Genomic DNA, 25765 nt, shown 5'->3' on the forward strand with positions numbered 1-25765 from the left:
AGGTAGAGAGACTCATTATCTGGGTGTGTCCCTGTACAAAGCTATTTATGACAAGATTAAAAGTTCTAGTGTTCAGTAGACACCAGCCACAAAACCACATTTGCATCAGACTCTTTATTTTGCTGGTCCCAGACAAGTCAGAAAGGTAAAAACAAATTGTTAAGGGAAGAAGGTGAAGGTGGACTTGAGGACAGGAGCTATAATGGTGTGCTGTCCTTCCTTGGGCTGTCTGGCTACTGTGTTTATGGAGGAAGATCCAGGAAGTGCTAACCCAGCTTTAAAAAGCTATGGAGATTATGTTGGAGTCTGGATGAGTAAAAGGTTTTATTGTTGTTTTGCTTGACTTTTTTCTTTTTTCCCAAGAACAACCAAAATAACAATGGAGTTTTCCTTTGAATAGCACTAAGGTTTTCTGGTCGAGGATTCTGGGTCACCTTTTTCCTGGTGTTCAGGGGTCAAGTTCTGGATGGGTTGTTAGGTGAACTGTTTCTGGTTCTGGCTTAGCCATTCCTTTCCTGGGTCACCTTGACCATGTAATCAACTTTCCTAGGCCTTCGTTTCCTCATCTTTAGAAGAAGGAAGAGGTGATTGTGATCTCAAGTCTCACTTTTGTCTTTAGGCTAGGGTTACCAGAAGCCCTAGGATGCCTGTAGGACCCAGTTATGATTTGAGTTTCAGATAAATAATAAATATTTTTATAAGAATATTCCATGCAATGAAAATAATTAGGTTTATTTTTGCTATTGTTATTTTAGTGTAAGAATGTCCCAAATACTCACAGGACACACTTAAAATTTTTAAAAAATGATTGTTTATCTGAAATTCATATTTAACTGGTATCTTATATTTTTATTTACTAAATTTATGAACCCCAGTGTATTCTGGAGTTGTTGACTTGAAGACCATCATAGAGTTTGGAAAGTAATATAATAAGTTATACATTGTTATGAACCAATGTAATAGCCACAAATATTATATACACAGTACTTTTGAGAAGAGAAATTATAGTGACAACTTTGTAAAAATAAAGGAAATATTCTCCTGCTCATGAAGGTATCACTAGAAAGCAATAGTGCATGATCTAGCCACAGTGTCAAACTCTAGTGATCCATTACCTCCATAACTCATTAAGTAGCACTCATTGAGTGCTGGTTATGAATGAGGGATAATGATAAGAATTTTCTGTATGGAATTGCTTATCCTCTCAGCAATCCTCCAAGGTAAATATTTTTCTCATTTTGTTTATGAGAAAAATGAGACTGAAAGAATATTTTCTAGCTACTAAGGTAGAGGAGGGAGAGAAGACCAAGTTTATCTGACTCATTCTATTTTCTTCATAAGAAAGAATATTTTGAACTATAGTAATAGAGATGGTAATGAGATGGATTCAAACTAATGATCCACCTAGAATCCCAAACCTTAGATTTCCATTTGTTTTGATGAGAAAAGGTAAGGAATTAGAGAGTGGTTACTTCCCCCAGAATATAAAAATTTCAACAGAGGAAGTCTGTCTGGTTTTCTGAAAGTCACATCAGCTTTCCTCTGCTGCCTTATCAGCAAAATAGGAGTTTAACTCCACACTCTTCAAATCTCTTCCCACTTCTCTATGCTGAATACCTCAGAAATATTTAATGAATGTCACCTCTGTGGCTGGCAGCATGCTAGGGGCCAGTGATGGGACAGTGATCGGAATACCCACTGTTTGCCAGATGCACCTTTACAGCTTTGCCAAACACGTCCTCACTGATGACTGAAGAGTCCTATGGGTTTAGATTATCATCCAGAAATTCTTATTGTTAAGAGTAGGTAGATGGTTGCTATTTCTGCTTTAAATCATGCTGTTTAATACATTTTCACTTCAGATCTGAGTAGTTTGGGAGCCCCTAGGAGCTCGTCCTGCAGGTTTCCAGCAGTCAGCGGCCACACCATGCTGTGTCTTTGGAACAGATATGGTTTGGCAGACTCTATAATGATTTAAACCCTCACTACCTTTAAATCATTTATGTCCCTTGTTAAGTTTTACTTAATTCAGTGCTTCCAATCCTTCTTCACATCAAAGCATAAACAGAGAAAAAGAGAAAATAATTATTTTTGTATTTACAGGGTTGAGAGTTTCAATTTCTCACACATCTTTATATAAACTATTCATGGCCCCATATGTGCCATGGCCCACTGCTGAGAAGTTCCAACTTATTTAATTTTTATCATAGTAGATCACAGTGGTTGATATCCTGTGTCTATGAGAATTAGAACAGTGGATTCTACAGATTTCACTATAAGAAGGTAGACCACCCTCCATCTGGGGTACCTTCCTCTTATAAAGATTCTTATACAGAACATTGACTATTACTTTTAAAATTAGTAGTAGAAAGGGGAAAATGAGTGCTTTCGTTGAATATAGCTTTTCACTTTTTCTAGAAAGTGAAAATTTAAAAACCATGTTCAAGCAATAGTCTGAAACCTCTCTTGTTTAGAAACAAAATGTGGAGCTTAGGAAAATAAGCAGTTTGACTTTATTAACCATAAGTGGTAGTAAATTCAAACATGTCATAAATGAAATTTGGTTTTCTTTGGCATGTACCTAAATTTAGACCTCTATTTAAATATTTAATATTTTAAAAAGTAAATTTAATATTTTTTACTTAAATCATATATCAATTGCACTTGTCTTCATATATAATTAAATTATATCAAAACCAACTTTATAATACATCCTTTAATTAATGAATCTAAAAGTTTTTTCCTTTAAGCTTTTTTATTATATCATTGAGAAATTATAACATTTTACACACATACTCACACAAAAGAGGTTTTGAGAGACTATATATTATTATTAAAGATGGGAGCAAAAATCAAAAAAGAGTGGGAAGGTTAAGTGACTCAGTCACTTTCTACAAGTCACAACACACTTACGACATGCTACCACAGTACTTGAGTACTTGTGTTAGTCTGAGCACTTGTTACATGGTCTTAAAGCTTCTTTGGGAGAAATAATGGGGGTTATATATATATATATATATAACTACTTAACTAGTGGGTAATTCATTTAAATGAGTATTCTGCCTGCTGCTGTGAGCTTTTTGAAGGACATTAATCTTCTCATTTTACTATCGAGATATGTAAGTAAACTGCAGTAAGAAAACTGGAAGAAACTATTCGAGATTCACTTAAGAGTATAGATTTTTGTGTGTATTTGTGCTTGTTTATATAATTATTTCCATAGCTATATTTACTATATGATAAGATACTGATTATATTGCTTATATGTAAGTTTATACTATTCAATGTCAAAATCTCAAGTGTTGTACTTAGTGCTGTGAATGGAGATTCACAGGAGGGAAAGTTATTTGCCCATTACAGTATAATCTGTAATTTTATCCCTGAGACTATGCCTCTTAAAATGTCTGCTTTGTTTTATCTTTTTCTCCAACAGAAATATTTGATTTAAATTGCATTTAAGTAAACCAGATTTAGAAACCACTGAAGGGTAAACTTCTTTTCACAAGCTGTTTCAGACATTCTAAAATATCATTCAGGCACTTGAACTTGAGGTACAATAATTATAAATTGAGGGCAGTAAAATAGAGGTTTGTAATCCCTTACCAACAGTTTTAAAACTTGTCTAGACACATAATTATTTAAAACAAAACAGGTATTCTTCTTTCAGAGACTTAACTTTCCACACCAGAGATTTTTGTCTAACTTAAGAGATTCTGGAATAAAAATTGTTTTTTCTCTTTAGGTTTATTTTTTATTAGAGATTTCTGGAGAATTATATGGAATCTCAAAAACATGGATTTACTCTCACCTCTTGATAACAAAGTACTAACTTCCCAGGGTTACTTTTTAAAAAGTGACTGCAAAAAAATAAATAAATAAAATAAATGATATAATTCTTTATCCCACCGTATGATTCACTTAGTCTCTCAGAATCAGAAGAGATCTTAAGAGTTATCTAGACCACATTTCTCATCATAAACCCATTTCTTGTAAGTGAAAGCGATTAGATTTATGATCCCCCAAGGCCATTCTTGATCTAAATTCTAGAGTTATAGGAGTAAGTAATATGAGTGAAAGATGTGAGATGTAGTATAGCATAGTTTGTATACTAATACTCATCTACTTTATTTATGTGATTGAATTTATTTCTCATTAGAATGTTGAGATGTAGATAAGGCAGGTGATAGTATTCTCATTATATGATATATTATCTTTATGATGTGGTAATAAAAGAGAAAAGTGGTAAAAGCAGTCCTAGAATTAGGTCTCCACATTCCAAGAGTGTTTTCATTATGCTTTGCAATCAGAATTGTTCAGGATGAATTCTGGTTGGGATCTGATTTCCTATGACTTTTGCTTTAGTGTGTTTTGTTTTCTAATTTGACTGTGTTGGAAATCATGGCTATGAAGGATTTTAATCTATGAAATGTTTTGATTTATTTGATTTAGTAAGCTCCAAGTGCTTTGTGTTTTGCTATATACTTAAAACATTTGTAAATAGTAAATGGATAGAGACTGTATTAAAACTGAACAGGTAGGCTTCATTCATTCATTCATTCATTCATTCATTCAGCAAGTAGTAAGTTACTGAGGACCTATTGGTACTTCACCCTGTTCTGGGTCCTAAAAATATAGCAGTAGTCAAATGAGGCAGAAATATGAGAATAAAGTACAGTGCAATGGTAAAAGTGTGTGATCTGTGGGTAACAGTTGCTATTTTCCTGAAGTATGGAAACTAAGATAAAAATAAGAGCACAGATTTACTTACTGTTCTCTGCCCCCCCCCATTTCATTCTCACAGCAACACTATGAGATAGGTATCACTATTATTCCCAAGTTAGAGATGAGGAAACTGAAGCTAAGAGGATTAAGTGTCTCAGATTTAAATCTCATATGATTTAAATTAATCTTAATGTTCTCCCTTCTCAGATACAGAGTTTAAATAAAATGACGAAAAAAATTTATTCAGCCAATATTTATTGTTTCCTTGTGTTCAAAGCACTCTGCTATGGGCAGGGTAGGGAATATAACAATGATTAAGAAATGATTTCCATCTTTCACAAAGAATGTAGAAGGAAGAAACATCAAAATCAACTCAGTCAAAAGAATATTTAGCAAGTTCCCCCTCTGAACCAGGCTCTATGGAGAGGCCTGGACTCTGGGGAAATTGTATCATTCCACTAAGGAGACATCAATGAAGTAGATAATTTTGAGATACAAAACCCAAATAATAACAGGTGGCCAATTATTGGCTAGACAAAGTTGTGATGACTCAAATAAGAGAAGCTAATTTTCCAGGGATATGAATAATACACCTTAGGAATTACCTTAAGTATAATATTAATCATTACAAATATACTAATTCCCTGGGAAGTGTTCCCCTATACTTTTTTGTCCTACAGTTCTGCCTAGTAGGCATGATGAATGTCCTTGATTAGTTTCCTAAGGAAAGTTTGAAAGGTGGCAGTTAAGTTTTTGGACAAGAGCCAAAGTGCACATTGCCCATAAACAGAAATTTCCGGCTTCCTTTGGAGTTGTGTGACCATGAGCACTCCCCCACTTTTTTTTAAACCACTTCTTAGTGCCCAGAAGCACACATTAGCAAAGCCAAGAGTGAAGGTCAAAATCTAAGTGATTTTTGAATGATGACTTGTAGGAATCCTAGAAGTGTGTAGTGAAAACAGTAGAAGTCAAGAGTGGTCTTTCTTAGTAGCTGATATTAAGACACCCCCCATAGAGATCCTTCTTACTAGCAGTTCTGCAGTCTTCACTTATATCCCATTTATTTGATCTTCACCGTAGTGAGCTTGTTCCCCCAAATTGCTTTTCCTTGCAAATGAAACATTTTCTACTTAACTCTAATTGTTGAATACTATTTTAAATTTCTGCATTCTTGCCTTCTTAAACAGAGTGTTTGGGGCTTCTTATCTTATTCAGCAAGATCAGTCCCATGATGGGCAGTAATTGTCCTGGACTGAAATCCTGAAAAGTCAGATTTCAGGCCAATTTGCTGTTACATGAAGAGCCCCAAGATGACCAGATCTTGCGGCTCTAAGTCAGCCTTTTGGTGTGTTTATTCTCCTTTTGCTTCAGTGTGGTTCTTTTGTTTTCCTGTGCTTGCTTCCCTTGGAAGTCACTGGGTTCCTGGTTTTTTGCTTCTTGCTCTCAGCCTTTCTGATCTACTGATTTTAATATGCAAGTTGTTAAATGAACTGTCAGTTTCCTCAGGGGAATTTATAATAAATTATAAATTTTTTGTATTAATAAAAACGTATCTGCTAATTCCCTAAGGTGATACCCCAATTAAAAGTTTTTGCTAAGTTCAGTATGTGCATTTTACATATAATTTTATATATTTTTAGTAGTTACAGGTATATTTGTGTTTCTATTTTATATTCATTCAGTTCTAATGATTTATATTTTATATAAAATTGTTTCACTTAAGTTCAAATTTTTGACATAAAATTATTAATATTCTTACTAAAATATTACTTTTTCTGTTTATGTTTCTAATGTCTTTATTTCCTTAGTAAATTTGCCATAGACTTATTGACATTATTTCTTTTTTCCAAGAACTGGATTCACTTTGTAGATTGTTGTTTTCTTATAATGTGAGATCCTGTCTGCATTTTTTTTTCTGCTTTCTTTGGATTTACCCTATTCTTCTTTTATATAAGATTCTAATTTCAATGTTTAGCTTATTAATTTTTCATGCTTTTCTTATTGCATGCATTTAAGAAAATAATTTCCCTTCTAATATGAAGATCTAAATCTGGCAAAAATTTTTAGATAAGCTTTTTACTCCCATTGGGTCTTAATAATGCATAATTTTATTATATTTTCTTGGTTGCCCAAAGATCATATAGAATATTTTTTTAAGTTTCCCAGTATTTGGAGAGGGACTATATAAAACTCTTGTGTTGTATGTGTGTTGAGCAGTTGGAGAAGAAGCAATTTCAGGTTTTTGTTCATTTTTGTCAAATAGTGATGCTTATACAATATTAATCCTTTGCAATTTGTTAAGACTTGTTCCTGGTCTACCATGATCAAAGTTTTACAAATAATTTAATTGAATGTGCTTTTTTAATCAACTGGATGCAGAGATCTATTTATGTCCACGATATTCTAAATATAAATTATTTGGGTCAACTGTTGTACAATAATTTTTGTCTGCTTTTTTATTGACTGAGATAACAGTCATTATCCTCTTTAATAGTGAACATTAACTTTTCTTTGTAAATCATATATGATTGTTTTTTCTGGATTTTGAGTCTCTGGTATTGGGTTTCTAGAGACTATCAACCTTTCTGGTGAATGATTAATTATTGTATAGTGACCCTTTCAGCTGCTTATAGTGGTTTTGCTTTAGAACTGATTTTTTCCCATATTTCGTCAATTTTCATTCATTACTATTTGCCTTGCATATCCTTGTCCATCTCTTTATTCTCAGCCTTTGTATGTTACTATATTAGGAACTTTTTGTAAATAGGATAAATTCTGAGACTCTTTGTCTTTTAACTCCTAAGTTTAATCCATTTACTTGTAATTTCTGTTTTTTTGGATATAAATTTACTAACTTGGCAGTTTCTATTTCCTGTGCTGCTTCCCCCCGCCCCATTCTATTGGATTGGTAAGTTTTCTTTATTTCCTTTTACCACTTCACTGATTTGGAAGTCACACCCTCTTTTTTTTTTTTTTTTTTTTAGTGTCCTCTTATCTCTTATAAATTCTTGCCTTAACAAAATTTAAGGTTAACCAGCATCTTTGCTGTCTTCTCACACCTGCAATAACATTAGAGTGATTTAACACAGGTTCCTCTTTCTCTTCTTTCTTGTTACTATTTAAACTCTTAGTTTTTCTCTTTTGCCTCCCAATTAGTCCCCCTCATCATTATTAATGTTGTTATTGTACTGATGTACTTAGATTATTTGTGTTCCCTGAGCTCTTTGCTCACCTCTGTGTCTTGTATTCCACTTCATTTCTTTCTTTTTAATGTAACATAGTTTTACTCAAGCACATTCTTTTGTAATTCTTTAAGTAGGGCCTGTACATGTATTTTGTCAGGCCTTATCTGTTGGGGAAAACGTCCTCCTATTGCCTCCATGAAACCCTAGGATGACATTTACTCCTCAGCATTTTGCATGTACTCTGCCCCTCATTGACTGTGGAGAAATCCTCTATGAACCCACTTGCTCTTTCCCTTCTAGGTCATTTCCTCTCATGTTTTTCATGCTTTGCTTTTAGTACATTGCATTTTCCCTAAGATGTATTTCGGTGGCCTTTTATTTTTATTTTATTCCACTCGAAAGCTTATTAAAATTCTGAAGTCTAAATTTTCATATTTCTGATACATCCTAGGGAATTTTCTGCCATGAAATTTTTAAATAATCTCAAACTTCCAGATAAGTAGCATGTATAATGCACAGAACTATTTATGAACACTGAGAATAATTTGCCATTCTCTTACATCTTCTTCTGAGAACAGTGTATATTTCCTAGAACACAGACACCTCCTCTCTACAATCATAATAAACCCATCTAAAGTAGGAAATTAACATCTGTGGATTATTACCAATCCGTGGACCCCATTCAAGTTTTGCCAGTCATCCCATTAGTGTCTGTTATAACTGAAAAGTTCAGTCTAGAATTACATACTACATTTAGTTGTCATGTCTCTTGAGTCTTTTAGTTGGAGCAGTTGCTCAGTCTTCCTTTGATTTTCATCACCTTGATGTTTGAAGGCTATAGAACAGCTATTTTGTCAGGTGTTCTTCAATCTGTGTTTGCCATTATCGGATTCAGATTATGCATTCTTGGCAGGACTATCACAGAAGTGTCCCTGTGTTCTTATTGCATCCAGTCATGGGACACATGGACTTGTCCCATCACCCGTGATGTTTCCTTTCACCACTTGATCAAGGAGTTGATTACCAAGCTTCTCCACTACATATTTATTCTCCTTTTTTTTTAACTTTGAAATTAATAACTATTTGCATGAACTCATGTTTTCCTAATTTATTCAAGGAATTATAATCTACTACTGGCATTTTTTACTTTGATGCCCAAATCATCCATGATTTGAGCCCATTCAAGCAGGCCTCCATCTTTTTGATGTAACCTCACTCTTTGAGTTTGACAACATGTTCCAGTATCTTCATGGTTTAACAATATGTTCCATTATCTTCATTTTTCAAGAAAAACCACATCCTTTAGTAGAGGATATTTAGAAGATGCCAAGTACACTTACTGCTTTTAGAGTTTTGCTGCTCCCAGGTCTTCAGCAAACAAGATAGGAAGTGTGTGTGTGTGTGTGTGTGTGTGTGTGTGTGTGTGTGTATTTATATCTACATTTATTTCACATCAGTTCCTCTGATTCCACTCTACACCACAGTTGGATCATTCTGGTTTTATTCTTTTTCAAGTTTCAAACTCCCTGTTCTAAAATTAAAAAAAAAGAAGACATCTGGTTCTACGATAAGTAATCAATATAGTGATTGATCAAATACTTTATATGTAACCATTATTTTGTTATTTCTGCCACTTTTTCCTTGATGTGGAAACCTTGTTGATGATTTTTATGACTTCAACAGTTCCCGCAGAGCTGTTCACTGCCCCCGTGTATGAATATCCTGCTAACCCCACTGCATTTCTTTACTATGTCTGGTTATACTTTTGGGTAGTAGCTCTCCTTACTCCACCAGGGCTCTAATACAGGGTTTTGAACATCCCCTAGTATATATGCTTTTCTTATTCTCCTTGAACTTCAACACTCTGTGCCAGACCATCAAATAGATGGATGCCCTCTTCAACTTTCCGGGGCCCTCACTCCCTATATCAACGCTTCCTTACCTCCGATGGACACCACCATTCCTCTGCTTGGGGGTTACATTCTACAATGGATCTCCCTTCTCACCCTGCACAGGCTCTGCCCCCAACCCCACCAGAGTACTTCTTTTGGGACCTGGCTCCTCTTTTGCTTGATACCCCATGTGGAGGTGCCTCATAGAGTGAGCTACTTCCTCTCCTTGCTATGGCTTTAATGCCCAGTACCAGATAGCCCTGTAATCCTTTTCATTTGGTTAGGTGTTCTGTAACTCAAAAGGGGCTGCCCCAAGTTTGAGCACCCTATCTACTCCCACAGTCTCTGACTCTGAATATCCTGTGCAAATGCCTTCCTCAGTCTCAGCTATGTCACCCCACTTATTCTGTCCGATGATTATAGACTGAATTACCCAGGAAGGGAATGAGCTCCTTTTTTTTTTTTTTCTTTTTTATGGTACATAAATATTGGTTCTTCTCATTTAATATCTCTGATTACTCTTAATATTGTTTTTCTACTCAGCAATTTTTATGTCTTTACTAACTCCTTTCTATATTCTGGATTATTTCCTGAGAATTGTCTCTAAGCCTTTTATTCTCTCTTACTTGAGTCTATTTTGATTTATTCTTTTAATTGACATTTGCTTTATTTAAATGATTATATTTTATTTCTATAAGTAGCATTTATTTCTTTTAAAGGTCTACCTGTATGTTTTCATAGGTTGCATATTTTCTAAGGTTTTTAATATCTTCCTTCTTTTTCTTTTGTCATTTTAGTAGTTTATAATAACTTAATACATTTGTTCTTTTGCAGTACTTTTGGATTATTCTCTTATCATTAGTTCCTGAGGTCCTTATCCCTCTGCTTGCTCATGGTTTATTGTTTTCTTGAATGTTTCATAATTTGATTTTGAATTTATTTGCTGTTGAAGTTATTGGTTTCTATTGAAATTTTATTCAGTCTTGGCTATTGGAGTGTCTTCCAGAATGCCTTTTAAAAACAAAAACTCAAAATTAACTTTCTCGAAGTATAGTTGGAATGCAGGATACTTGTATGTATTCAAAATCAAAATTCTATAAGTTTTAACATATGCATACACTAAGGAACACATTACCACAATTAAAATAATGAACCCATTTACCACCCTCAAAAGTTTCCTCCTTCCCATTTGTAATCTTATTCTTTTCTATTCCTTTTTCACATCCCAAGCAATTACTTACCTGCTTTCTGTTGCTGTGGACTAATTTAAGTTTTCTAGAATTTTATACAAAGAAAACCATACAGTTTTATTCTGTTTGTTTGTTTTTTTCACTTAATGTAATTATTTTCAGATTCATGTTATATGAATCATTATGTTACTCTTTTTTCTTTTTTTTTTTATTGTGGAAGAGTACCCCATTGTGTGGATATACCACAATTTTTTGTTACATATTAACTGATATTTAGGTTATTTCCAGTTTTCAGCATCCTTTTTATAACATATGCTTTTTTCCCCTTGTGGGTAAGACCTAGGAATGGTTTGGCTGGGTCATAGAGTAGATACATATTCTGGCTTTGTCAGAAAAAACTAAACTGTCTACCATTATACATTCCCACCATGGGTATATGAGTTTCATTTACTCTATGTTCTTCCTAGAATTTGACATGGCTTTTATTTTTGGATTTTAGACATTCTAGTATGTATATAGTATTTCTGACAACCTTTCCAGTAGTATCATTGACCTGGGAAAATTTTTAACCTTGATTTTTCATGTGGGGTTTCTGTCATTATATGTAATGATATGTTTTTTCCACACCCATTTGTGGTTCAGGGTTGGTACATTTTTGTCTGAAGATTCAAACAGTAAGCCTTCTTATCTTCTAGAAGTAGTAGTGCAGTTTTTGGGGGTTCCCATTACATTGAGCAAGGTTACCTCTAAAAAGCTTTTTCTTGTCCTTGAGTAGGTTATCCTCAAATTCCTCATCAGAAAAGCCACAAACTGACACAGCTCTTTATTTGTACTGATCTTCAGATTCCTGTTTATACTCCTTGAGATTTTCTAGATTTAAGTGCAGTCTTCATCAAGAAGCAATAATTTAAATTTGTATACAATATATTACTTCTCTGTGTTTAAATCAGAAGAGATCCAAATTCAAGTAATAGTGTTATTAAAACCAGAATCCTCTGGTTAGCTTAGTAATTTGATTAATGTGTGTGGTTCAGGTATTCAAAATTGCAGTGTTCAGAGTATTTTCTACAGAAACCTTGGTTTCTTCCTTCTTGGTATGAAAGTAAGACTATTACAGGTATTTTATAGATAGATATAGTTTTATACTACACCAAGATGAACCATTGAGAATTCCAAACAATGGAAGTACATGTGAAAATTTTTAATGTAACCAATTTGTGGATTACTCACTGTTCATGTGAAATTTGTATTTATGGTATCAATGTATACCCCAGGTTTATATATTTGTCTCTCTGTATGAATGAGTATGTATAAATATATATAAATGAATGTTATAAATAATAGGAACCATAATTCTAAAAATATTCTTATTGTTATTTAATCTTTTTATGCTTTACTACATAAACCCTGCCAAACAGAATATTTTTTTCTTGACTTTCTCAAAGCAAATTTGAAAAGTATACTCAGTATCTTCTTTCTGTCTTCTATTTTTGACATTTTAATAGGATTAAACAATACTACTAAATTACATCCCCAAATTATTTGTATTTTAGAAAAGAACAACTATTTGGGGAGAATATTTAACTAGTATCTCACAAATGTAATGACACATCACTGAGTAGTATTTTACCTGTTACTCAGATGAGCGTTTTTGGATTATTATGTATTCATTGTAACCATTGCAACTATCTCATGATTAGTAGTGACTGCATGAATTTTATTGTTGAGGGAGATACCAAATACAAAAATGGGTCAAATAAAAATCACTATAAAAAACTTGTACAACTGGAATGTGAATGTGATAGAAATCATGACAGTCAGTGACACATGAATATTTCAACACTAGGAAACACTTTTTATGGAAAAGATTTTCTTTGTCACAGAAAATTCAGGTATTTGTTACCTAGATAAGGTGACATTTCTTGAGAGAGGAAGCTACAAAGCCATCTTAATATTGTACTACGTAGACAGTTTTGTTCTTGAGAGGCCTAGCTGGACTTTGTAGAAGCTTGGGATCAAACAAAAGTAAGAACGGGGTGTATGTTGGGAAGACTATCCCTGTCTTTCTGTTCATCAGTATCAATAATCAAGAATGGAAAGAGAAGACATTCTTCTTCCATGGAATAGTGGTAGCAGATAATTCCACTGTCTGATGGCTACTTTCTCCTCTAATTGATGGTGAAGCAAACGTATCTGGAATTTGTGTCATCATAAATCCACTTTGAACTTGATCGATTCCCCCAAGTTTATGACAGATGACCATGTACACCTTTTTCCTTCTCTATATATCCAGGATTCACCCAACATGAGGACTTCCCTGCAAGCGGTGGCACTCTGGGGAAAGAATGCCCCTCCCCACAGCATCACTGCCATCATGATCACAGATGACCAGCAGACGATTGTGACTGGAAGTCAGGAGGGGCAGCTCTGTCTCTGGAATCTCTCACAGGAACTAAAGGTTAGCAAAAGCTATTGGTATTGCAACAGACAGTATTCACTCAGTAAGCACAGCTTGCTTCTTCTACCTATGGCGACAGTGGGTTGTTTACAAGATTGTTAAAAAGACGCCTATGAAAGTAATAAATTGGTTTTACTTATGAATTTAGAGAAAATAAAGTGCTATATGGTAGATTAAGATCATATTTGAAAATTTTGAATATTGCTAATCTTAACTACCCACTAAATGTTATCACCCTTTAAGCTATGCTGAGTTTTATAATTTTATATCCTGAATTATATGTTTAAGTAACTGAACTGTAGACATGTAAGTATAATTCTAAAAATTATGGCCCATTAATCTAAACAAAGAGCATCCCTGAGAGCTGCTATTAACTAAATGAGTAATATCTTAATTATCTGGATGTTTCCACTGTGCTTGGCCTTATTGCCATTCTTTTGGTCTCTGCTTTCACGTGACTGTTACAGATCACATCAAAATGCTCTAAATTCAATTTACTATCATTGTCCTCCTGTTTCAGAACCTGATCTCACCTAGGATTTGGCCCATCGATTAGCAATTAATTGTCTCTGTCCCAAGTCATAAACATTTAACATATTGGAATAGATATTTGCTTAACTCTAGCAGTCTCTAGACCCAATTTGAACATTTAAACTAATGATGTACTTAAAGTATACTGCCCTCATTAAGAAGCCTTTTAAAGATCAAAGACTGTTTTTAGCCTTTAAAGTCCGTCACTTTAAAACCTAAATTAACAATTAATTGTAATTCTATTTTATAGTGTAATTAATTAACATCTCCTATCACTGAACAGTTCTACTACAGGACTGCCAAGACCCACATAGCAGAGCAACTCAGCTCAATGTTTATGAACATCCCTGAAAGAAGGAATGAGTATTATTGCAATAGTTGTGCTTTGAAAATGATGGGCCATATATATTTTGAAATATATATTTTCTGTTATGGGTTTAAATGCAGACTCCTAAATGGCTTTAAATGTCTTGTTAATCTTTTTAATGTTGCAGATTATTATTTTCTGGCTGAAGCAGTTAGTTGCCTAGTAATGTGTAGTTCACTCTAAGTTTAAGATACTTGGAAAGCTGACATCTTGATCTTTTTTTTTTTTTTAATATGTTCCTGCTATTTATCCAGAGTGCATTCGTTGAGTATGTAAGCTATAAAGTAGGCAATATGCTAGTTACTCATGAATTTAAACACAAATGAGACCTGTGCTGGTTGCCTAGGAGCTTTCAGTTGTAGTTGAGGAAGGATTTAGGCTAAAGTAGTGCAGATATGTTGCAGTACAAGATACTCCAAGCAGGGAGTTGTATACACTGTATGTGCAGTTGGGAAGTTACACCATGTTTCTCTTTGTAGCAACTATGGCAACTGTTTTGCCATCCAAAGGAAATTTGGTAATATCCACAGGCATTTTTAATTGCCAAAATTGGAAGAAGAAATTGCTGTAAACATCTTAAGAGTTTCCGTGGCTGCCCCTACAACAAAGAGTTTTCCCATTTAAAATGCAAATGACACTAATATTAAGAAACTCAGGGTTAGAGGTGTGATTTGGGAATGGGCATCAGATCAGCCAGGGACTGGGAGGAGCTAGATCATGCCCTGTTAAGGAAATAACCTGTACCTGCAGGAAAATGAAGAGCTTTCTGTTGCTATAACCTAGATGTGAACAAAGATAAGAAAGAGGTGAGGCCAGGATAGAAGATGGGTTGGGGCTGATCAGACAGAAGTTTTGATGACCAATGAAGGAGTTTATATTGAATACTTTAGGCAAATGGAATCATTGAGAAAATTTAAATTGGGGATGGTATTGGTTTTGTGATTTGGAAATTCACCATGTGAAAAGTTTCTGATGTGACTAAGTTATTGATTAGTACAAATGTAATATTTCCTGTATGAATTTGACTCCTTTATATACCTCATGTGAATTGAATCATGCAGTATCTTTTCATGACAGGCTTATTTTACTTTGTCAAGTTTCATCTGTGTTATCGAATGTGATAGTGTTGCCTTCCTTTGTAAGATTGAATAATATTCTGTTGTGAATATACAACACACCACATTTCATTTATTCATTCATGCATCAGTATATATTTGGGTTGCACTCGCTATTGTGAATGATGCTGCTATATAGATAGTTGTATCTCCATGCCTGGTTTCAGTTGTCCTAGGTGTATACCTAGAAGTGGAATTTTAATTTTTTGAGAAATCAATATGGGGGCTATACCATTTTACATCCCCACCAGCAGTGCTGAAGTGTTTCAATTTTTCTGCAGCCTCACCAATAATTTTTTTTAAATAGCTATCCTAATAGTTATAAAGTAGTATCTTTAATTTGGAAGGAAAAAGCTTTCTGAGAGTGAGGCTGAGTTTGAATTAAGTTTTAAAGGGTGCACAGGAGTTGAAGGAGGGAAGAGATTGCAAACAGTGGGAGTGGCAAGTGTGTGTAAAAGATATGATTTTGCCATCAGGGAACTGATAAAAGTGGTTGAGTAGACCTGGAGCATGGAGGATAAATAGAGGAGATAGATGGGACAGACACCACATGGCATCTGCAAGAACCAACCTTGTGTGCAGATTAAAAACAGTGGTGATGATTCGGGCTTGGAAGATGTTTACTGTGAGGCGGTAACACACCCCTGTTTAATTGTGTTTGTATTGTAGAATATCACTGTCTGGTAATGCCAAGGGCATGCTGATGGGAAAGGGAGATGAGATCAAGGACAGGGGGCTATTTGTAGGAGGCTTCTCTAGTAATTTAGTCAGGAAATATTTTGAGCATGAACCAAATCATTGACCAGTGGGGATGAAGTGAAGATGGAAACTGGGAATATGTTAAGAAGAAAGAATGGAAATAACAAATCAATTAGTTGTGGGATAATTGAGAGGGTACAGTCAAGAATATTTTCCAGGTTTGAGTTTTGTGAGATGGTGGATTGATAAAATGATATTATCGTTTATTTAAAAAGAGTTAAAGGGATTAGGAAGTTGTAACAGGGAGGGAAAGGAGGTGATGTGAGTTCAGTACATCTTGTAGTATATAGGTATTCAGTAGGGGACTAAGTATGCTCCTCAGTTTTTCCTTGACCAGGGCTGGCAGGGGGCCATGGGGCCAGGGAGCTGGAGAACAAGTGTCTTCAGGTCCTGGGCTTCTCATTGTTTGCTTGGTTATGCATGCTGCATGTTCTGGGTCTGCTTCCAGAGCCTGCTAGTGTGTAGGGTGCACCAGTGAAGATAGCACAAGATGACTTTTGCTAGGAACGTCCTCACTTGGGTTTTCTGATATTGGCTGCTGATACTCATCACACCTTTATGCATAGAGCAAAGTGAGGTGAACATCTTCTCAGATTCCCTTGGTATTCCTATGATCTAATTTTCCTCCTAATACTCAGAATGAACCAAACAAAATGAAGAACAGCAATGTGTGTAAAGATAAAATGCAGATCTCAGTTGAATTCTAGTCCTGATATTTACCAACTCTGTGATATTGGGCAAATGACTTATATTTTTTGAGGCTTGAATTTCTCATCTTTAAAATGTGGATTTAAACACTGTCTGTGGTTGCATCAGTGCCCAGAACATAATAGGTATTCATCAAGTTGTGCTGTCTTCCATTTGTGCTATTAGAAGCATCTAAGGGTGAGAGTGGGAGGGACCAAATGCTGCACAGAGGTACAGCCAATGAATAGAAGTAAAGGTGCCCTGGATGTCATCATAACAAGAGCTAGGCATAGGTGTAGAATTTTTTTTTTTATTCTTCACAGCAGCAAAATTAAGCTACAGAAAATTGTCACAGTTTATTCAAATACTTGTGGGGATTTAATAGCAGAAGTTGTTTTCATGTAAAAGGCAATGATGGCTTCTAATATTTCTTTCTGAGGTTTTGTCCATGGTAGCATTTCTTCTAGGAAGGAAATGTCCTTGATATACCCCATACTTAACCTTTCAATACACTGGGAAGAGACTAAGTTCATGGAGGTATGCACCACAGAGTGTGACAAATGAACAATATAGTATGTTATTTTCTAAAATGGAAACTTCTGGACTTACCAGGAAAAAATAAGAGTTAGACTGTAGCTTGAAAGTGATTTAATTCTACCATAAGACCCTCTTTATAGTACAAAAAGCTTAGCCTAGCAATAGGCCTTTTAAAGAAATATTTCTGTTATGATAGATATGAAAGAAAGAAAGAATTATGTCACAAAATAATTTATCCTTGTTGATATGCCTGGGTTATCATCTGCATATATATTTGCATAACTCAGATAAAACACAATGGTATTTTTATAGTAATTCATTTGGAATATGGATTTTTTTTTTTTTGTTACCCAAAATACTTTTTCTAGTCACTCAAATTAAATTTTGGGTCCATTATTGTCATTTTCCATTTATAGAGACCTTACAAATTTTCTATTTTGTAGCTTAATTTTTATAATATTTTAAAAAATTTAGTTGTTGATGGACCTTTATTTTATTCATTTATTTATATGTGGTGCTAAGAATGAAACCCAGTGCTTCACACATACTAGGCAAGCGCTCTACCACTGAGCCAAAACCCCAGCCCATTTTTACAAAATAATGAAGAATATACTTTTTTCACACATGATATAATGGTAGAATTAATCCTCAATTTTGTATTTTTAAAATTCTCATGCAGGATAAAAATATTCATATTTTAAATAATCATTTAATTAAAATGTTTTAGGGAAGAAAAGATAATTTTACTATTTCTGAAACAGGAAACCAAATGAAGTATTGATTTATTTTTTAAAACAAGTTCTTTTTTTCACTTTTTTTTTTTTTTTTTTTTTTTTTTTTTGCAGTGCTGGGGATCAAACCCAGGGCCTTGCAAGCACTCTACCAACTGAGCTATCTCCCCAGCCCCTAAAATAGGTTCTTAGCAAAATTAAATAGAAGGTATGGAGAGTTCCCTTTATATTTCTGCCCTACACACTAGTCTCCCTCCATCAACCTGCCATAATTGAGTGGTGTACTGGTTACAATTAACGAAACTCTACATAATTATTACCAAACTCCACAGTTTGCATTAGGATTGGTTCATACCTTGTGTTATATCATCTATGTGTTTTGACAAATGTATAATGATATATACATATACAATTACAGTATCATGAAGAATACATGGCTCTAAAAATCCTCTGCTCCATGTATCCATGCCCCATTCCCCTGAACCCCTGATAAACACTGATGTATTTTTAATCTCCATAATTTTGCCTTTTCTAGAATATCATATAGTTAGAATCATACAGTGTATAAAATTTTCAGATTGACTTGTTTCACTTAAGTAATATGTATTTAGGTTATCTCCCTTTTTATGACTTGATAGCTCATTTCTTTTTAGCATTAAATAATATTTCATTGTATTGATGTACAGTACCATGGTTTATTTATCCATTTGCCTACTGAAGGACCTCATGGTAATTTCCACATTTTGGCATGAGTAAAGCTGCTATAAACAATGTGCAGGTTTTTGTGTAGATAATACTTTTTAACTCATTGGGGTAAATACTTGTGAATGTCATTTCTGAGTTTTATGAAGAGTATGTATAGTTTCCTAAAAAACTGCTAAACCCACTTCCCAATGTGGCTGCATCATTTTGCATTCTTACCAGTAATAAATATGAATTCTTACTCTTCTACATCCATGCTAGTACTTATTGTTGTCATTGTTCTGGATTTTGGCCATTCTGTTAGGTGTGTCCTGGTGTTTCATTTTTGTTTTAATTTGTATTACTTTTATGACATGATATGGAGCACTTTTTTATATATTCATCTGCCATCTAATAATAATCTTTGTTGTCTGCTTCCAACTATTTTTAATCAGGTTTCTCACTCCACTATTATTGAATTTTAAGAATTCTCTGGAGTGGGAATGTGGCTCAATGATAGACAGTTTGTTTAGCTTGCATGAGGCCCTGCATTTAATCCCTGGCACCACAGAGAAAAGAAAATCTTTGTATATTTTGAATAAATAGTTTCTAACAAGATATATCTTTTGTAAATGTTTCTCCCACTCTCTAGCTTATCATGTTTTCTTGATCTTTACTTTTGTTTCTTGATCTTTACTTTTGATATAAATAAGAAACATGTTTACTTTAAAACTTTTAGGGAATTTAGATAACTTAGAAGTGAAATATGATGCTTAGAATGTTCTGCCTCATGTTTGGCTTATGACTATTGACATTTCAGCTCTTTTTCTCTTTGTTATTTGAATGTATAATTGTCAAATAAAGATTATTTATGTCTAAAGTATTTGATATGGTACAATATACATATATATTATAAATTGTTTATCACAAGATATGTCACTGTCTACACATTTATCACCTACTATAGTTACCATTTTTTGCTTGTGATGAGAACACTTAAAATCTACTCTTTTGGTAAATTTCAAGTGTGCAATAATATTCAGCGTTATTTTTATTATTATTTTGTGTGGTGCTAGGAATCTAACCCAGGGCCCAATGCATGTTAAGCAGGCACTCTACTACTGAACTATATCCCCAGTCCAAAATATGGTATTATCAACTATACTTACCAGGCCATACATAGACCTGTAAAACTTATTCATCTTATAACTCAACATTTGCATCCTTTGACCAGTATCTCCCCATTCCTTCCTTACCCCCAACTTCTGGAAACCACTGTTCTATTCTGTTTCTATGAGTTGGACTATTTTGGATTCTTCATATAATTGAGATCATACAGTATTTGTCTTTGTTTGTCTGGCTTATTTCACTTAGCATAATGTTCTTCAGGTTTATCTGTGTGGTCCCAAGTGGCAAGATTTTCTATTTTATTACTGAATAATACTTCTTCTTTGTGTGTGTGTATGTATGTACATGTATATATGCACATTTTCTTTATCCATTTATCTGTTGATGAACTCTTAAGTTATTTCCATATCTTAGTTATTATGAATAATGCTGCAGTGAAAATGGGTGTGCAGGTATCTCTTCAAGTTACTGATTTACAATTCCTTTGGATACATACACAAAAATAAGATTGGTGGGCCATAGGATAGCTCTATTTTTAATGTTTTGAGGAATTTCTATTTTTTTCCCCAAATGCTGTACTAATTTATATTCCTATTGCCAATAAAGTAATATAATGGTTATAAAAAATGTAATATTTTCAGTTATTTCATAAATTTATTGCAGTTCTGAAATCTACACATTTATATGCTACTGTCATTCAGGAGACATTTTACATATCATAAGCATCAACACTGATTTATTTGTATTCAAAACCTAGATTCTGTAAAACAGGTCTGTCTATCATTTAGATTTCATGATGAATATCAAACCAAAACAAACAAAAAATTATGTACAGCACAATTGTTTTACTTATTTTTATTCTATGAATTTTGAGATAGCATAAATCGGTTTTCCTGAAATGTATGTACAGAAAAAGTATGATATAAAAGGGTCTCCTAATTCATATATGTAATATAATGTTATTTTACTTAGCTTTTTTGCCACTGTGACAAAAAGACCTGAAAAGAACAATTTTAGGGGAGGAAAAGTTTACCTGGGGCTGTTTAGAGGTTTCAGTCCATAGTCCAACTCTGTTGCTTTGGGCCTGAAGGGAGAAAGAACATCAAGGCAGGAGGGCATGGTGATGGTGGAGGAAGGCAGCTCAGGAGAGGACCACCAGGAAGCAGAGTGTTGCCCTCGCCATAGACAAACTATATACCCAAAGGCATGCCTCCAATGACCTATATTCTCTAGTCACACCCTACCTACTTACAGTTACCACCCAGTTAATCCCTACCAGCAGATTCATGGATTAATTAGGTAAATGCACTAATAACCCAATCACTTCCCTTCCAATTTTCTTGCAGCGCCTCACATGTGAGCTTCTGGGGGACACCTAATTTCTAAAATATAACAGATGTCTTTACTTTTCAAACAGTTTTTAGTTATGTGAAAGCTTCTTCTTATCATTTTCAGATTTCAGCTAAAGAACTCCTGTTTGGCCATTCTGCCTCAGTAACATGTTTAGCAAGAGCAAGAGACTTCTCTAAACAGCCATATGTTGTCAGTGCTGCTGAAAATGGGTAAGATGTGTGGAACTTTGTTCCCTTCTTTATTCCACTCCATTTTTGAAGATTGCAGTGGGGTATGACTTTAGGTCTAAAAGACATTTCCGTAATCAACATGTTCCTTTTATATTTAGGAAAAGATACATCTTAAATGATTGAGTACATTTTGTTTTGGTGTCAAGGAATGTAATCAGTATTGTGACTCTCAATGCAATATTCTTTTGCTGGGTGGGGACCAAGATAAACATTTTGAAATATATCAGACCTTCTGGCCCCCTTACTATGTGAAGAATAATGACAAATGCCTGGAAGAATAGAATTGGAAATGGAAAAGTTCAGCAGATTTTCTGTTTTCATGTAGTTAGTTACTTTGAGGTTTTAAGTAAACTTATCTAAGCTTTTACAGTTTTACAAAACAATTCAGTTATTACATTCTTCATATTATTCTCTTGTCTGATGCTATTATGATGCTAACAGAGGAGAGGACTCAATTGAGAATGGAATGGTGGGAAAGAAAAGGAAAAGGAACATAGACCACGATTTGCCTGAAGTTTCAAGGACGCAAAGCTGCTCCAGTGAAATAGGACTTAGCTGGAAGAAGTCTTCCAATAGAAGAGCTAGACTGCTGATGAATTATTTGCCAAAGTATACTAGGAATGTGGAATTCATTTTGTATTTGTGAATGAGGGGTTGAGTTGCTGGCTAAAACAAGAGAATGCCCTCTTTTGGTTTTCACCCAAAGTGATATTATATACCTTTGAACTCTGTGAACCAAAAGAATAATAAAGAATCAGGTGTCCTACTTGTTTAAACACAATAGCTTAACAAAATGGCTAACAGAACAGATATCAGAGGGTATAGTATAGCAATAGGGGATCATAGTTAGACAAATGTATACTTAGATATACATAGTATAAAAACTAAGAGAACTCATGACTAACAGACCCTCCATGATAAGGGAATTTTAAAGGATATTCTTCTGTAGGAAAAATAATGATTTCAGAAGGAAGATCTGAGATGAAAAAATAATACTGAGAAAAACCAGCAAATATTTAGAAAATTTAAATGAACACAGAGTATAAGACATACTGTTGATATACATTCTTTCCACCCCCATACATACACATAATCTTAGCTGACAACAGCACACTAGTATCAATTCCAGATTCCATATTTTCTGCTGTTATGTGTGTGAGTAAAGATGTTGATTAACTTTTCATCCCCAGCCCTTTTTTATATTTTATTTAGAGACAGGATCTGGCTGATTGCATAGGGCCTTGCTAAATTGCTGAGGCTAGTTTGGAACTTGCTATCTTCCTGCTTCAGCCTCTGGAGCTGCTGGGATTATAGGCATGGGACACGATGCCCAGTTGATGCTGATTAATTTTAGATTTTAAGCTACATGCACATATTGCATGTCCACACAAACAAAATAAATAAAAATAAAGAAACAGGGTACACTTCCAGTGTAAAACAGAATAAAAAGTTGTTTAATCCAAAGAAGACATCAGAAATGAAAGAAAATGAGACCAATAGAAAGTGCAAAATAAGATGGTTGAAATAAATGAAGATAAAATAGTAATTCCAATTATATGATAACACTGAGACCCCCCTGTTAAATTATAAAGGTTGTTAGACAATTACAGAAATGTATAAGAACATGAAAAAGTTAAAAGAAAATGGATGGGAAAAATTTTTATCACATGTGTACTAACCAAAATAAGGTTGATATAGCTGTATTAATATTTTATATTAATATATATATTTAATAAAACTTTAAGGAAAAAGTCTTGGCACTGGTATAGAGGGTTATTACTTATTAATAAAACTTCGAGTCACCAGAAGAGATGAGATCAGAAAGTGAGGCAAGTGCCAGACCTAGCAGGCCTCTAAGACTGGGATCCTAAAACCCATGTGTGTGTCAGAATCACTTACAGAGCCTGTTGGCTAATTTCTGGGCCTTATTCCTAGAGACATGGAAACAGTAGGTATGGGCCGGGGTCTAAACTGGTATTTTTAACACAATCCTAGAATATTCTGATACTGCTACCTCAGAGACCATATTTGGAGTAGCACATACCTCACATTTGGCCAGTGAGAGAAAGTGTGGAATCAAGAATAAGATGGGAAATTTGCTAGTGATGATATCATTCATTGAGATAAAGAACTGAAGAAAGAAGCTGCTATGTTTCATTTTGAATATAAGATGTGTGAATTCCTGCAAGTCCTCCAGGAGGAAATATCTAGTAGCTAGTTACAGGTAGAAATCTAGATGTCTTGGCTTCCAATAGCATGGTGGTAGTTACTGAAGACATGGGAATAGATGATTCACCCAAGTATGAGAATATAAGAGAATCTCAGACAGAAACCTAAGGATGGGGCTGGGGTTGTGTCTCAGTGGTAGAGCACTCACCTAGAACACATGAAGCACTGGGTTCGATCCTTGGCACCACATAGAAAAAAATAAAGGTATTGTGTCTATCTACAACTGAAAAAAATAAAAAATAAAACAACAACAACAACAACAAAAACCTAAGGAGGACCACTACTCAAGAAGCAGAGTAAGAAGAGGAACCTGACCATACTAGAGAAAAGCCATTAAGTATAATGGAAGGCAAGGGAAAAGGGTTTGAAGAATGTAACAGAGTTCTAATTTGAGATGGCAAACCAAGTAGTTTATCTCCTCTCCCTCCACTGAAATTTGAGCAAAGCAATAATAGCGTTATAAGCACACAAATAGGAGAAAAATAAATGAAGCAAAAAAAAAGTGTATTTCTATAAAACATGGAAAATGTATAGAAGAATAGCAACTAATACATGTATCCTAAGTGAATTTTTATTGAGATACTAAGGCCAGGATATAGAGTTGAATAAGAAAAAAAAAATCACTTTTTATGGCCTTGTAGTGAGAATTTAATGGTTTCCTAATTTTGTATACTATAGATATTTCCTCTGTACTTCTTATTGAAATAAAAAGCAAGTTGGTAAACTTGCTTTTTTATAATTATAGGTGATTTTTTTTCTATGTACAATCATCGGAAACAATATTTGAAAATGAAAAAGAACATGCATTTTAATAATTAGATTTCATCTTTTAAAAAGCTGAAGTGTTGTTGCTACTTTTTATACACCATAGATTTACTTTATTCTACCAGAATTGATATGCAAAGAGTCAGTTTTTGCTTGTGATATTTTAGTGTTTCTTTGAAGTTTAAATAGAAGATAAGATGATAAGCAAACAAATAGGAAAAGTATTGTATTTAAAATATTAATATGCTGGGTACAGTGGTGCACACCTGTATTCCCAGTGACTCAGGAGGCTGAGTCAGGAGAATTGCAAGTTAAAAGCCAGCCTCAGCAACTTAGTGAGCTCCTGTCTAAAAAAAATATAAAGGACTTGGGATGTGGGTAAGTGGTTAAGCACCCCTGGGTTCAATCCCCAAATAAAATAAAATAAAAGTTAATATTACTGGAGAAGCTTTTAATAAAGTCCAAGTTTCAACACTGAATAATGTGATTTAATTACCCTGACTTCATGTCTGATTTGGTTCCTGCCTTCAGCAGTTTTAAAGTTTTCTGATAATTCTATGGTATAGTCAGAGTTTAGAGATACTAGTTTAGACCTTGGTTTATCTAGGAACAATTCAATTGACAAAGAGGTTTTTAAACCCCACATACAAGGACCCCAACACAGATCCATGGAATTATAATCCTAGAGGTTAATTTTTTGAAAGATTTGTAGGTGATTGAAGATGTATAATAAGAGTTGAAAAACCATGATGATAAACTCAAATCCCTGGTAGAACTAATGATTTTTTTTATTGTTGGATGCTTAAGGTTTAGTTTCTTTACCTTTGAGATATATTTATTTAACTTTACAGTGGATTATTAGTTGCTTTGCCTTAGAGTTATATTATTTTAATTTCTACCTTTCTTGCAATCTTATTTTTTAGAACATGTTTCTCTCCTGTTTAACTTGCTTTTCAAGTTGCCTCAAATCCTTGGATAGAAACAGATTGGGGAAAGCCTTGAATATTTTGTTTCTATAGTTAGAATATGGTTTCTTAACCTCAATATTAATACTTTGGACTGAACAAACAAGCCTTTGTTGTGGGAGATGATTCTGTGCATTGTAGGATGTGTAGCAGCATCCCTCATCTCTCCCCACTAGGTGCCAGTAGTGTGTTCCTAGTTGTGACAACTGAAACTATCTCCAAACATTACTAAATGTCCTT

General features: G+C 34.2%; 1 protein-coding gene across 1 annotated transcript in view; it reads left to right on the top strand.

Annotated features, from left to right (window-relative positions):
• Wdr72 (WD repeat domain 72) overlaps window positions 1-25765 on the top strand; it is a 206265-nt gene that overhangs the window by 11568 nt on the left and 168932 nt on the right. Inside the window, exons 2-3 of the mRNA XM_047540696.1 lie at window positions 13283-13447; window positions 21439-21545. Coding sequence (XP_047396652.1) covers window positions 13295-13447; window positions 21439-21545 — 260 coding nt within the window. The 5' untranslated portion in view covers window positions 13283-13294. The remainder of the gene's footprint in view (window positions 1-13282; window positions 13448-21438; window positions 21546-25765) is intronic.

Source organism: Sciurus carolinensis, chromosome 2 (assembly GCF_902686445.1).
Source record: "Sciurus carolinensis chromosome 2, mSciCar1.2, whole genome shotgun sequence".
Taxonomy (NCBI): domain Eukaryota; kingdom Metazoa; phylum Chordata; class Mammalia; order Rodentia; family Sciuridae; genus Sciurus; species Sciurus carolinensis.